The following is a 16,056-nucleotide window of genomic DNA, read 5'->3' on the forward strand; positions in this document are numbered from 1 at the left end:
GGCCTCAGTTCAGGAAGGCAGATATCTGCAATTTCCTGCATAGTATCCCTGTCCACCCCGTAGCAGTCTAGTATTTCAATTTCATGTACTCCATGGTAAATGAAACATGATCTGAATACCCTAGGTCAAGCTCTGGCAGCAGCAGGTCCTTGTATGAGAGCCCGTTGTAGATATAGATTTACAATGTTTGCTGCGCCCCCTAAATTTTTTTAAAGTTTCCTGTGGCTATATTCCAGGATGTGATGGAATTCAGAGCTAAATTGAGCATGCGTTCATGCCCATTTTATACATTTTTGATTTAACTCCACTTAGTTTTTTTGGTTCATTAGCATACAGCACTTCTGACTATATGGTAATTAGCATATTTAGCTACTAACCCCTGTTTTGTAGCTGGCTGCAATGTGTAATGCTGTTTCTTGAATCCCGAGCTTCTTGCTCGATGCTGCTTATTGTGCACAAGATTTAACATGACAAGCAGGTGTTCATAAATCCTGGCCAACATCTTGGTTGGGCTGAAGAGATTATGAGCATTATAAGAGGTTTACAGATGATCAGAAAGTACTGTTTTTCAAGGTATCAAATTAATGGGATACAAGAAGGTCATAGGAAGTTGAGGGTTTGAGAGCAATGAAGAAATGTATATGGAAAGAGGGAAATAAGATGGAGCTAGACAAATGGAGGACAATAGCTTTACATCAAAATGATTATAACATTTTCATGAAAATTGTATAATCATAGCTGTCTACAGTGATAAAGACAATATTACAGGAAGAAATTTATGATGTATAAAGAAGAGATAGAGAATTGCTGATAAGAATAAGGGAGGTTGTGGATGACATGCTAAAAGCAGTTAAAAAAATATAGTAAGTTGTGATATAAAGAAACTGTATGACAAAGTAGGTCACAGAAGTTTGTGTGGTTGCATGAGAATGCTTTTAGAGAGAAGTTCTGAAACTATTTGGAAAACATATAAAGGTATAAGAATGAAATCATTAATTAATGGTAATTTTGGGACCATTTTGGGATGGTAATAAGGATGCAGCATGATTTAAAACAAGGCTGTCCTCTGAGTAGTCCTTTATTCGCCTTGATAATAAACTGTATAACATTTAAAGTAAAATATATGATGGCGGAAGGGAGTTGTGAGATAGAGTTTCTCTCACACTCATATTTTCTTATGCAGACTACTTTAATAACAAAAATTGGATTACAGAAGGGATTATGGTGATTAAGGAAGACCTGAGAACACAGTAAAGCTAAACATACCTTAGTTTACACTGGGATGGGTTCTCCACAATTCCAGTGGGGCCTCAGCTGAGGAAGAAATACAGACAAAAATGAAGAAATATAGATTTTAAGGAATTAAATTTTAGGGAAAGGTGTGTATTAAGAAATGCTGGGGGAGACTAGGAAAGTCTAGAGAATAAGTAAACATCTGGAATTCATTCATATTGTTACTCGTGAAACAAATGTTTGCTGAAGACAATGATACCGAGGTTCTAAAATGAATCCAATTAAAAGGAAGGATTGTATACAATGATAAGAAGGCAGGGTGAAAACTCATAAAATCTGTTGCATTTGCTTAATTAAATAAGTAATGATGGAAACTAAATTAAGAGTCTCTTTTACTTTGATTTTCATTACCAGTCAGAGTATCCAGCCTTCCTAATGTCATAGAAATAATATCTACTTTTTTGTAAAGAAAAGTATTTTCCAGCCAAACATAGCAGAATGCACTTTTAAATTACAAACTTAGTAAAACTCATTAAAATAAGAACCAGTAAGAAGATAAGTGTTTTCATGCCTATCACAGGTGCTTCTTCAGATCTAAAAGACAAAAAACACAATTGCATTTTATATAATTTAAACTGGCTTAAATTATGGTGGGTTAAAGGTCTAGATCTCAGTACTGTCTTACAGACACAGTGCTATTTAAGCCTTTCCCGTTATCAGCATTGAACTCTGAAATCCATTTAATTTCTAAACATTCTGTTCTAGTCTTAATATCATCACATCTAATATCAGAGTTAAGCAATTCTAAAAGTAGAAACTTAAACTTATGAGAAAATCATTTGCCAAAATGTATTTCGTAAGTGAAATCCTTGTGTCAATTTATCATTATAATGTTCAAGTATTCTATCCTTTAGTGATCTATTAGCTTTGTCAATGTAATAACAAGCACAGACATCACAAGTGGCAAGATATACAAGATTCCAGCTCTTAGGGCCTGCATAAAAGTTAAAATAATAGACACATTCAGTCATAGAATTCTTATAGCTACCATACCTTATCTATTCAAAACCAAAAGACTATTCTTATTAACAGATTTATAGCAAAGTAGCTGTTTAAGAGGTTGATTATTCTTAAAACTAAAACTGGGAGTTTCACCCAAAAAACCTCAGAGCTTTTCATGAACAGTAAGAATGTGCCAGTTCTTCCTGACTATATCACATACCACCTGAAGGTCATTCGAATAAGTCTTACTTTATTATCCATACTGTCTACAGAGGGGGCACTACCTTCCTTAGCAGAGAAGTAAGGCTTAGCAGAGTCCATCCTATGACTCAACACTTCATTTTTAGCTATATTAGCCTCTTCATCAGAATAGCTAAATTGGCATAGCTATTGGTACACACTGTACCCATCACAACACCCACTTTCTGATGACAGAACTGGTCATCAAAAACAAAGACATTATTCTCTAAAATGATTTCAAATAAAACACATAATAAATATTATCAGCATAGTATTGAAGTCTGAAAATTTATATAAAAAAAAACAAAATCAATACGGGTCTATATTAGAAGATCGAATGTTTAGGTGATCTAACACCTAAACATCGATCTTTTAATATTGAACCTAAGAATATCGAACCCCGCAGGCACATCGGCCAGTAAAAAAAAAAAAAAAAAACCTGCCCCCCACACCCCCCAACTAAATATACCAATTCCGAGATTGCTCAACAGTACAGAAATGGCAAACTCCGGCGAACGGCCAAGGGAAATCTTTCCCTGCGTTAAATCGGCCATTCACCATTTTTTGCTTTTGATATTAGAAGATCGATGTTTAGGTGTTCGATCACCTAAACATTCGATCTTCTAATATAGACCCAATCAATACCAGTGTCATTGGGAATTATGGTAAACAATGAGACTACATCCATAGTGACAAAAATAAAATCAGAGCCATCAAACCCAACTGACCATTCATATACCAAGGAGAGAAGTTTCAACCATGGGACATAACTTTCTCCACATAAATGGAGAGTGTCTCAGTAGCCCAGCCTCAACCTGAGGCAATTGGTCACAAAGAAAGGTCATAAAGACATTTAAGGACCTTAGGAAGACCATACATTATTGGTACTTTGGGATATTCAACTAGGAAATACTCATAAATTTCTCTTTCACTAGTACCTTCCATTAACAACTCATGTAAAGACACCTGAAACTTATCCAATAACACATTAAGATCACTACTGTTTAATCTTGGATAGGTGGCAGAGTCACTCAACAAACAATTCATATTCCCGAGATATTTATCATTGTCCATAAACACAATACCTCCTCCTTTGTCAGCTGATGGAATATGCAAATTTTCAAATGTCATTACTGGTCAGATTATCCAGTCTTCCAAATGTCATGGAAATAATATCTTATTTTTTTTTTCTTTTCTGGTTTTCTGTTGTTCTGGATTGACTCCAACAGACAGGGATTGTGTATAAGAAGGGTGTGTTAAAACTGGTAAATTATTTTGTACTTCCTCTTGGTTAAATATGTACTATGGATTAACAGAAATGAAAAGAAATGGTGAGTATGGTTTAGTGAAGCTTTTGTTAGTGAAATATAAGGCACTGTGACAAATTAGGAGAACCAAGAAAAGGAAGACGTGTAAATAAAATAATATTTATTATGAGTATGACAACAAAAAGAGGATATGAAAATACATTTTAGATATTTAAAGGTTAATAGTGCAGGCAGGTACCAGGAAGTGATGAAAACTGTACTTTATTTTGTTGCATTGCAAGATGAAAAACAGTAGATAAATAACAAATATAAAAAAGCCAAGGATAAGGAATGGTTAGATTCTTATGGAGAGCTCGTCTGGCTGAACTTCCAGTGAAGGGGAAATGAAACATAAATAGGAAGGGCTACATACAGTTGAGGGTTGATAAGTACAAAAAAATGATGGAACACATGTATCTAATGAAAGTGGATATGATATATAGGAGAGTAACTAGCTATTTATTGTTATTATAGGTAGGAAGGTGTGGGGAAGTTCTATTTAATAAGAAATGGAGACAAGAAGATGTATTAGAGAAATAAAAGCTGTGGTGGTCAAGAAAAAAATGCATGCTAAAATCAGCTGAAAAATGTACATTCTATGTCTGTGTTTTAACTTTATGCACATTCAATGTGAAGGCTAGGACTTGTCAAAGATTTAGGAAAATTGTGTATCACTATTCTCTGATGTTACTACATCTATTGGAACTGTGGGTGTGAGAAATTAGTGCTGTATTTCTAGGACTTTTCTTGGGCTTTTTAAAACTTGAGCCTTTAGTGAGCAGCCACTGCTTGAACTCTGGTTGTTGTGGGAGTGAGTACTTTGAAACTAGTGATGCTTTCATAGGGGAAATCATAGTACCCTTTATTCTGAATTGCCATTTTTTCTGTTTTAAATTTCTGCACACTGTGTGATGGCTAGGTTTGCTAGTAATCAGGAAAAATGTTTACTACCATTCAATGAAGTTACTTTGTCTAGTGGGGAGGGGGTGCATCATTAGTGCTGTCCTCCTAAAACTCTCCCTAGACCCTTTGCATGTCAAGTAGGATGAGCAGAGGCTAGAGAAACTATCAGGGATCATGCACAGGATACTATGATATTCAAGTTAACTTTAGTACTTTTCTTTCTTATTGTGTATTGTTTTATACTGGTTGATTTTTACTAGACTTGAAATAACCTTACATAGTGAAAATATTTAAGATGTGAGCTTAAACATGGAGAATTTACAGAACTAATGTATAAGCAATCTATTTATAAAGGGTTTTTCCAGAGAATGCAGCACGTGTTTTATGTTGAGTCATAATACAAACAGAATTCCTTGCTAATAAGACTTGTAGGAAATGCACATACCTAACTAAGTGGTATGACACAATTAAAGTGTGGTGCTAATGTAATATAAGATAAGAGTACTGGTTGATATGGGCTCTGTAAAAACTAAAAATCACAGTATGAATGCTGTTAATATAGCTAACCCTGAGGTCATGAATGTACTGATTAAAACAAGGGACTCCCCAGAGTCAAAAATGCAGTTAAATCTGAGCAGACTTCAAGATTAGTATTATTAACCTTGAAAAGGCAGATCATTTAGACTCTCCAGCTACCCATGGGCTGGATGACAAATAGAACCATCAGTCAACTATTAAGGTAAGGAAAGCTTTTGCCTTAGATGACAGAAGGAAACATTACTCTAATAATGAAAAAAAAAACAGATACTAATGAGATTGTTAAAACAGCCACTGTATTGGATCCCAAAAATAGTGTTGATGTTAATCTCCATACAGCAAAAATGGAGATTTTCTGATGGTGGTACAGATAAACCATAGGATGGAAACAAAATATGAGATGGTGTTTTTAATCAGGTATTTACCACAGTAAACCATATTAGGAGGCAAGGTATAATACATGAGGGAGGACTGGGAGTTAAGCTGCACAATTTGCAGAATAGTGACTCTCCTTAGGATATATTGGGCTGCACTTAAGTAATAATCTAGATATGGATTTGAGCATCCCTAGCAGTGACCCTGTATCACACAGGAATCATACTCACAAGGGACGTGACAAAACAATGGGTTACTTGGGATTTATTCTTAAATTCCATTTATCAGTGCATCTGCTAGGAGGCACTGTAAATGGATGTCAGAGATAGAAAAGGTTAATATTAATCTGAGAACTGGAAAATTCAGGCATGCTGAGTTCATCATCATGGCAGGTAACAATGATGCTGGGCTTTACATTAACAGTTTTGACTTAGAATACGATGTTTATTGATATTATTCAACATAATGGGAAGTTGGGTATTATTGACACTTTTGAGATATTCTACACATTCTGAAAATTAAGGGATCGTTACTGCAAACAGTTTCATTAGAAGGTATATGTCTCAAACTAAAAAAGAGGCATATTTTGCAAGGGATAAAACACACTTGTCTCATGTTGGTAACAAATACATCTGTTCCATGTTAATGGCTAAGGCAAAACATTTTTATAGTCCCTCTAATAAGGCTATGAGGAAGCCACCTGTAAGAAAGAGGATTGATACAGTTCTCTACAAAGTTAGAAGTCTAAACAAAAAATGGACGATTTGGAAACAATCTTGAAAAGAGAGCAGATTAATGTCAAAGTTTTAATTAAAATGTGGTTTAGTTTTGCATTTGTTGTTCTGTATTATCAGATTTGTATATAATCCTTGTATTCACACTTATGAGCCTTGGAATTTCAATCGAGAGTCTGCCTGATATACAAAGTGCATACTGTGTACATAGCTCAGTACATAGTATGATCCTCATGTATTGTAAGTGTAATATATGATTTGCTCACAGTGTAAAACATGACCTGTACACAGCATAAGGTGCACATGTGCTGCATGTCTCATGTGCACTTTTTTGCAATACGTATGCTGTGTGAAGAACCACCATATTTTGTCTACATGCCTATTAAAATATGCAGTATTCAAGGCTCAATAAATGCCATGAGTGTGCAATCTGAATAGTTTATTCTGTGCCATCTTGTATAGTTACAGTTTAACTTGTGTGCAGACTCTGCCAGCATAGTATGGTCAGAACTGTTGGTCCTCCCATTGGCATCTATGCCCCTGAATCACCTCAATAGGTAGCCAGTTATACACTTCCACTGATGTCCTCAGTTGTCAAACCCCCACTGCACCTTTCATTCACTTCCTCATTATCTAATACCAACCTTATCCAATTCAGAGTTTCAGGGGAGGCAGACATTATCCCAGCACTCACTGCTCATAAGTGTTGGAATCAAATCCTGGATGGAGCGCCAGCCCCGCAGCAGGATGCAGACACACTCATATGTCATACATACGCTTATGGCATGCAGGAGGATTAAGGAGCACCTGTCAAAAACCCACACGGACAAAGGCAGGCATTCCAACTCCATAAAGAAGCCATCACAATTTTAATTGTTGAATCTGCTCTTGACATGTGTCAAAGGTTGATGAACTGGGGTCACTAGTCATACATGTGACAAGCAAGTGATATAAGCTGAGGAGGGAAAGTTACATGACTTACATTCCTTAAATGTACACCAGCATTGACACAAAGTTCTACAATCAGCATGCATACTCTTTCCCACCTCTAAGAGAAAGCCTTCTGCTTGTGCTGTTATGTTCCTGTGTATGTGTTTTGTCTACACCACCAAGAACACTATATAGAGGTGACCCTTTTGTACAGGCTGGCTGGTAAATGCCTGGAACAGTTTGGTCATCTGCCACAAATTCATATCAAGCTTGGTCCCAGTGTGTAAACATAGACATATGTTATTATACAGTTGTATTGCAGAGAAACTGGCAGCTGATGGGAGTGAGATCCTCCCCAAGGTACAAACTGGCTTTGACGGTAAACATTGGAGAAGACTCGTGCATCAAGTAACACAGGCTTTGTGCTACCTCATGTAATGCCTACACAGTTGGTTATTCTACAGAACACTACGTGCTATCCCACAAGTCATAGCATGCTGTGAGGACTGCCCCCAGCATCAGAAGCAGATGTCTAGCAGATACCCCCATCGTACGTATAACACTGAAAAGTTAATCTGGATAAGACAGAGTGAGCTGCGGAAACCTTGGTTTCTACTGGAATGCAGGGCATATCAAAGATGTGGTATGGTGCTAACAGATCCGTATTGTACTGATCCTACCATGTCAGGCTGGTAAACCAGTCTAGCAGAGCATGCTGGTCCACTTTATGGCCTGGATATTCACACAGTGCTGATGCTCAACAGAACTTTTACTACACCAGAACACCAATCCTGTAAATTTGTATACTACATCTGCCTCTTTGTTGCTTGCACATGCACATTCCAAATTCTGATTACTTATAATGCCCTTTAGCAGCATGTGATTGTACTGCTCTTTGTAGCTAAGACTTTGCACAGGCTTGTGACAAAAAAGGTTTGCATGCCATCATTCCTCACTTATATTACTCCAACTTACCCTTGTTTATGTCAAGTAAATACTGCAGATATGTCCTGTGCATAACTTAAATTCCACTCAGGAACTGCAAACCTTTTGTTTAATCTTTGTACAATACTCCTTCCGCAATTCTTTCATGAATTTCACCAGGGGTACAGTTTGACACAGTGAACCTCCCAGTTTTATGTCAAATGTTTGGGTGAAATCATTTCAATCTGTTTTGTCTCATCTGCCAATTTAAAAAAATAACACATTTCCTCACACTGATTTCCACTTAGTTTTAAAACATATGGCTCCTAAATCAACTGTCAAACACAAAAAAAGTTTCACTTTACTAAGTAAATCAATGACTACTTACAACAAGAGCCTCATCGTGGCAGGCAGTTTAGCCTATGAAAGGTAATATGCAGGAACCAGATCAAGATGATCATAAACATTAGTGTTAAAAGTAAAATCAAGTCTACAGTGAATCTGAGGAACTCCCTTACAGCCAGACAGTCCTCCAAAGGGAAGTAAGTGTAAGCATGGACATGTGTATGCATGCGCATTTACACGACCTCTAATGTATTAACTTTTAATTTAATTGGCTCCTCTAAAATGCTGCCTTACAGGCACCACCTTACACACAGCAGTCTTCCTGTAGGCAGCTATAAACACACAAGTGCACATTTTGAAAAACAATAATGGCTATGTCGTGTTAAAATTTTATTTTTGTTGTATAAATATTATAAAATTATCTGTCCTTCATAGACATTTGTCAGCGTACAAATAAAAGGTATATATTATTAATGACTTGCGTCTTCTGGTCTACATCCTTAGCAACACTGTATTTTAATGATCAGTGAATAGCTTAAATGTATTAAGTAAATAAGCATTTCTAAAACTCCAGTATTTGCTGCTCTGATAGATTTATTTATTTTTTTCTTAGTTAACTGCAAGTGAGGTCTTGTTAAAGATGGTAAGCACTTGGCATTTTTAGACAGTCATTGAGATTGTGTTTACTTGCTGAAACGTTCATGGTGTGTCACACTAGAACATCCCCCTTGAGACATACTAGAACATACTCCCGGAAGACTGTTTAAAACCAGACAAATGATATAAAGCAGAACATTTTCTCAATTCTAAGTCTAAACATACGATGCATGAAAAGTATGCATTAAAGTTGCTGGAAGAGCAGTAACATGCTGTTGCTTAGCAACAAATTCACTATTACAGCAATGTGCTGAAAAAGCCAATCAAACTTTCTGGGGAAGAAAGATTAGCAAATGTCTTTTAAAGAGTTTCTGCAAACTTCATGACAGAAGTAATATGAAACCATTCACAATAACCAAAGTTATTGTGAATGAAGCTTGTTTGGCACTTAGTCAATGTCTGGCAGTAAAGACTACAATCCTCTTGCTGGCCTCAGGCTGTTTTCATACAACTGTACCCAAGTTCAAAAATCACCTCCTCTCGTTATGAAACATCATTATTCAAGTTTTCCGATATAGAAATACACAAAATGTATATTCCTTCCTGTCTATCTGATGAGAAACATAGAAGTTGGAAACACCAAATCTCTGCAATGGACAATGCCAGAAAGCTAGCAGCTGGGAATTATCTTGTTTTTGCAATTTTTTTCTGGATGGCTACATTCATCTCACTGACAGTCTGTTAGGTCTTGGCTTGGTTGAGATTCCTCAGGCACTGTGTATGACTTTAATCCTGCATGTGTTACTACAGACATGCTGGTAGGCTTTCCCATGTGAATGGCTTCATCATAGGATGGCGGTAGCTCTGATGCATACAGCCTGTATGGCGGAGGAGGCACCAAAACACTTTCCATATCTCCAACTGGTAAGTTTGGATGTGCAACAGATGGATAATGAAGTGAATTATATGCTGAAAAAAAAATAAACACGGTGGATTACATTATATGCTTTTACTAACACCAGTACACATATTTAAAAATGCATGATCATTCAGAAGAAACCATTATCTAAATCTACACTGCACTGGAAATCTGATCTCTTTACTGCTTTCAAATCAGTTTCCTTCAGAAGAAAGAAGACTCTCGTTTCAAAGGATGGTACAAAGAAGACTGTACTTCTGGTTTGTACAATAAAACTACTAAATACAATAAAAGGTAGTATATGTTGTTCTTTGGCAATGCATATTATTTATCAGACAGTACAGAGAAGTAAATGGGGGGTCTGTGGTGGAATTCACTTGTCTCCCTACACACTGTTCATACATTAACAGTAGGAATAATATTACTGGGCTGTGGAACTCCCCCAATACAAACCAAAAATAACTAGAAATTTGAAAACTAGTGAAACTAGGATGTAAGTCTTGCTATTAGATGTCAATATTCCGTTTTCTGACCATATATTTTGTCACTGAAGTCCCAACTCTACTGCCTGAATGAGATGCATATAATTGTTCCCCTTCCCTCTTATGTAATATTTACAATAAATTACCAAACGATGACATTGATTTGTACAATTAATATAATCCATTAATGGGTTTACTGCTGGTTAAGACAGGAAGACCATCATTGTTGGGGGGGATAATGAAGTAGGTTCTTTACTCGCCAGTGCAACATGAAACATGTCAACTGGTACACTAAACTGATAGCAAGAACATGTAGACTGAACAACAGTAACCACATGCACACTTGAACCTTGTTACCTTGGCTAAAGCACAGGGAAAAAACAAAACAATTAAGGCAGCCCATCAACTGCCATCTGTGCCTGTGGCATGTTATTCTCCTAAGAAATGCTGGTTCTTTAACAGACGTCCATTAGTACAGTAAACATTAGTCTCGCCAGTGTTGTCTACGCATATTTACACATAAACACCACATTTTTAAGACATATGCTACTGCAGACACTTCCTTTTCTTTGTCAGCCAGGAAGGACAAGCTGTCTACAATTATTTAACAGTGACAGGCTGCTACAACAAACCAATACCAGCAAATAACTGACAAATGGATTTAAAAGTAGAAGAGCCAGGCTGAAATGCGGTAGCAGTGCACATGGTTCAACATCTTAAAGCTGCTGTATTTTTCATTTTCATAATGTGACTGGACAAATCTCTTAGTGAATCAAAACTCATAGGTTACCCCTTAAAATGGAAGAGAACAGTTATTAGTTAAAAGTCTACTTTCAAAAGCATTTTTTTAAACATGAAACATCTTTATTACTAGCAAATGGAAATCGGACTTTCAAAAGCAGTTTAACACAACCCTCAGATTTCTTTTCTCCCTACAATATAGCTCCAGTATGGTTTAGTAACCAGAAACCAGACTATATAATTTTCATTTCTTCACTTTGGAATCAAAAGAGATCACCTCCTTAAAAGCTTAACTTTTCACATGCTTTGGCAGAAGACTTCATTTTACCTGCATAACATACCATAGACGAAGGGAATCTGCTTTTCTGTCAGGTACTGCTTATTACCTTGCATGGGCAGGACATTGCTGGTGTTGAGGGAGAAGGGTTCTACTTGCTCCATGCTTAATTTACAGTTTTTTGTTCAATGACCTTTGACTTTAAAGTGTAGCTTTTATCTTGCACTGTATATAAAGACCTGATTGAGCTGCTTATTAATGCATTTTCTTGTTATACAGTGACTGGACTGACCAGAGCCAGTCTTGACATTACTGCACAATATAGAAGCAATGGACTTGTTTTTAAAGTGTGTACAGCTGTTATTCAACATTCCCTTCATTTACCCTTTTTCATCCTGTAGTTTGCATAGTTGCTAAAACTTTTTACTGGTAGCACAACTTGGCTCTAAGCTATGTTGAGTCACACTGTGTTGCTGCTGTTTTTTAATCAGAATTCTTGCTGTGCCCAGATCAATTGCATTGCATTGTTACTGTCTACAGGTAATTTACTTAAATTGCTGTTATAATAGCTCCATGTTGCTCCTAGACAAGTTCATAGCTACCATCGACAGCTACAATATATCTGCATTTATGTTTGCACTTTGGGTAGTATATGACAATAACTACAGTTGGCTGCAACCAAGTGTGTAGCAAATGAATCTGGTAAGTTCTACAAGAAGTCACTGTGAAGCTACTGATTCCTTTGAAGAATGCACTTTGCTTCACCTAAAACAACTTATCTTCATTTGTTTCAGGAAAGGCTTGAAGCACTATTTATTTGGTTTCTCATAGGCTCCTGCATGGTGACTTATGTCTTGCATTCCATGCCATTAGGAACCATATCCTTCTTGATATGCTGTATATTCACAAGTCTGACAGCTCCTTGAATATCACAACTAGGGACATAAATCTTTACCAGCACATAAGTAAAACATTACAGAGACAAGTTTATGGCACAATGCCTACCTTACATCTTGAACAAATTTCCTTTGAAAGTTAAACAGAGTGGCACCCTACCATCCTTCAAATTAAACCGAGACAATAGATTTATTCTGGAACTGAACTGCTTTGCCCTGCTTGGAAAAGGAAGATGGCATGAGAATGGGCATCGGCAAGGTTTAAAAGGTCATGTGACTCGAGCTCCTTCTAAACCCCTCCTCTTGCATCTTAAGCATAGCTACAGGGTATGTTCCTGCAGTGTGGAAAATGGCCATCATTATGGCTCTCCAGAAAGGACGACCCACTCTAGACCCCAGGGACTATAGACCCATCAGTCTAACAAACCTTATTTGCAAAGCCATGAAGTGTATTACTTCTGATGATCTTATTGATCTAGACCCTATTTTTTTAAAGAGAAGTCATGTCAACTTAACCTAGCAAGCATTAGTTGTGAAAGTTACTGCAGCTGTAAGTAGAGGCCATGCAATTTGTACACAATACCCGGGACTGGCTAAAGCCTTAGACACTATTCCCCATGTTCAAACTGTAAACAGGCTTGAAGGCCTAAAATGTAAACTCTTATGTTGCAGGACTGATAGCAAACTGGCTGACAGATAGAACCCATGCAGGTACCACCTCAGAAAGCAAAAAGGTGACTAGTGGCACTGTTGACCTCTCAGTACTGGGATGCCTTCAGTTCAGCAAACACTTTTCAAATTGCCAAACCACTAAATTAGGTATACGGTAAACTAAATTTGCTGATGGCTGTAAGCTGTGTTGCTTGCTCAGCATCTGATACAGTGTTATATCTGCAAGAGCTAAACCATTCAAATCAACAGTGTTTTAGAAATGGACTTAAAATGAATGCAAAATGTACCACTGTCAACTTTGGTAAGCAAATTTCAACAGTAGCTTACACTGTGGATAGCACCCCACTCCAGACTGATCAGAAACCTCGGCACCTTCTCAGATAACACCCTATCTTTTGCCACACTGTATCAGTAGTCAGAAATTCCTCTATTCAGCCTAATTACCGACCAATTGTAGAATATACATCCTTCTTAGTATGCCTCTATTCAAATAGATCAAGCAATAAGACAGACTCCAAGTTAAAGACCCTTGTGTACCACGACATTCTTAAAGTTCTGTTTGTATACTCTGTCTCTTATGATGGACTCCTGCATGATGACTTACGTCTCATATTCTGTAAAATTAAGCATCTTGCCCTCCTTGATCTCCTACATCTTTACAAAACAAATGGCTAAAAATGTTACACTAAAGGCATATGTTTTAAATTCATAAATTATTAAGACATACTAGAAGGACAGATTACCCCGTCGCTGACTGGAATAATCATCTATTACACAGGAAACAAAGTGATACCTCACTTCCTTTAAGGCAAACACTGCAGATTGAATAAGCATCCATATATTCATTCAGACCATGAATTTAATCACCCTCCTGGAGGCAGAAGCTGTCCTAGAAGGTTGGGTACTGGCAATGTGATTGAGTCCATTAACTGGCTCTACCTTGTATACTCTTGTGAAATGTAATCTTGTTAATGTCAGCAGCTGCTGTATGTATTTGTGCAGTGTGGTGGAATACTTCTCCACTTTCTCTGCTGCAGAGATGAAGAAAAAAAAAGTATCACCACAATATAACTGACATCTTTTTGGTTAGTGACCCACTTGTTGAATGGAGGTATTCTTTCCTCCACATGCAACATCTTTAGACAGTAAGTTTTAGTCTGAAGCAGAGCACAAGGAAAAATGATCATTGTGTCATGCCTAAGGACTGCTGCTTTGATGAAGTGTTAGTATGCTACAGTGTAACAAATCAAGGGGTAACAATACATGAAAACAAACGGAAAATGTAATGCATGAAGACATTTGTGCCTCATGAAGCAGTTTAGTATAACTTTAAGAAAAGTTATACCCAATTTGTAGTAGTACAATGTAATACCGCACAGGGAAATAGGTAACATAACAGAAGTTATAAAATAAATCCTTTTGAGCAAATAAGGGATATTTCTACAACAATCGGAATTTAAAAAATAAATGTTTCGACTACAGACATTACTTGTCTCTTTCCACTGCAGACAACTATCAGTGACAGCTCCTGGTTTACAGTGATAGGTTTGACTCCTTAGGTTATGAGTGTCTGTCACTACTTGAAAGACACAAATTATTATCCTTAGTAATACTTGTTTTGGCTACTTTATTTTGTCGAGCATTTACAAATGCTAAGAACTGATTAGATCAGCTCTGAGAACAATCAAATCAGGGTAATTCAACAAACAGTGAAAAGAATTCAGGTCTCAAAAGCTATGCAAGAAGCCTTTGACTCTCACTACTGGCATTCCATTTATAAAACAGTCAGGTCCTTACGCCCAGCACAACTCATATAAAGGGGACTTGAAATATATTTTGGGACCTTCAAGACAAAGCAGTAAAACAAGATCACATTAGTATGGCACGGCCATAATGGCCACTTTGTGGTAAAACATATTAAAATATAATAAAAAGTACTCAGTGATTTTAAAGCATTAAAACAGCTCAGAATACAAAGATACAATGAAGAAAACACATTTTTGAGTTCCAAGGTGGACTTTTCCTTTAAAAATTACAAAATTAATCACATAAAAGATAACAGGCTATACATACCAGAGCTTGCAATGCTGCTTTCATCATCAATGGAAATAATAGTCACCTCATATGGCCGTGGAAAAGCCTGGGCTGGAGTTTTTTTCTTTTTGCAACAAAACTTGATGCAGCTTATTGCAATACCACAAGAAAGAAATGCAAATATAGCAAGCAATATCAACCTAGAGGGAAAACACAGAAAAGTTAATAACACTAGAATGCAAATGATAATCACCGACATCAAATTTTACAAGTTTTGAAACAAAGTAAGAAAACACAAGCTGTAAATAATATTTTAAAATAATAGTTGCAGAAGAGTCCTAAAAAAACTTAAAAAAACTCAATGGATAGCAAACCTTACAGTTTTAAAATAATGACTTTCAGTGAAAATCACAAAAATGGTGCAGCCTGATTTGTAATACTTAAAGTAGTAATTCTCCATGTGGTGTGGTGTCACTGAGGTAAACATTTACCCACCCTTCATGTGGTGGGCTCATGAAGTATAAGATTGACGTTTGAGATAAGGGTGAATCTGAAATTAAATTGCATAGTTGCAATTTAATAAGCATCCATTTTAAAAAGTGGCTCACTGGTTTGGGTTATTACAAGATTTACCACAGGCAGTCAAGTGTCAAATTTTGACTAATGGTTATTTCAGGCTTTTCCAGTTGTATTCTGCAACTGTATATACATACTGTAAACCATTTTTTTCCTGGACATGAAAACCAGATTACTGGTTAACGAGAACATGGTTTGCAGCACTTTTTGAAAAGACCTCCCACTCAAAACAGCTGCTGCTTCTCTTTGCACTACAATGACAAGCACATCATGGTCTGGAGCAAACTCTAAACAAATTATACTGTATTCTAAAGCCACAACATACCTCAGAA

At 36.7% G+C, this 16,056-nt stretch overlaps 1 protein-coding gene across 1 annotated transcript in view; it reads right to left on the reverse strand.

Annotated features, from left to right (window-relative positions):
* Window positions 1-8,907: 8,907 nt before the first annotated feature.
* TMEM52 (transmembrane protein 52) overlaps window positions 8,908-16,056 on the reverse strand; it is a 21,375-nt gene continuing 14,226 nt past the window's right edge. The window contains exons 4-5 of the mRNA XM_044062138.1: window positions 15,188-15,348; window positions 8,908-10,096 (exon numbers count right to left, since the gene is read on the reverse strand). Of these exons, the coding sequence (XP_043918073.1) occupies window positions 9,855-10,096; window positions 15,188-15,348 (403 nt within the window). The 3' untranslated portion in view covers window positions 8,908-9,854. The remainder of the gene's footprint in view (window positions 10,097-15,187; window positions 15,349-16,056) is intronic.

This window comes from Protopterus annectens, chromosome 2.part1 (genome assembly GCF_019279795.1).
Source record: "Protopterus annectens isolate FY-2018-M chromosome 2.part1, PAN1.0, whole genome shotgun sequence".
Classification (NCBI taxonomy): domain Eukaryota; kingdom Metazoa; phylum Chordata; order Ceratodontiformes; family Protopteridae; genus Protopterus; species Protopterus annectens.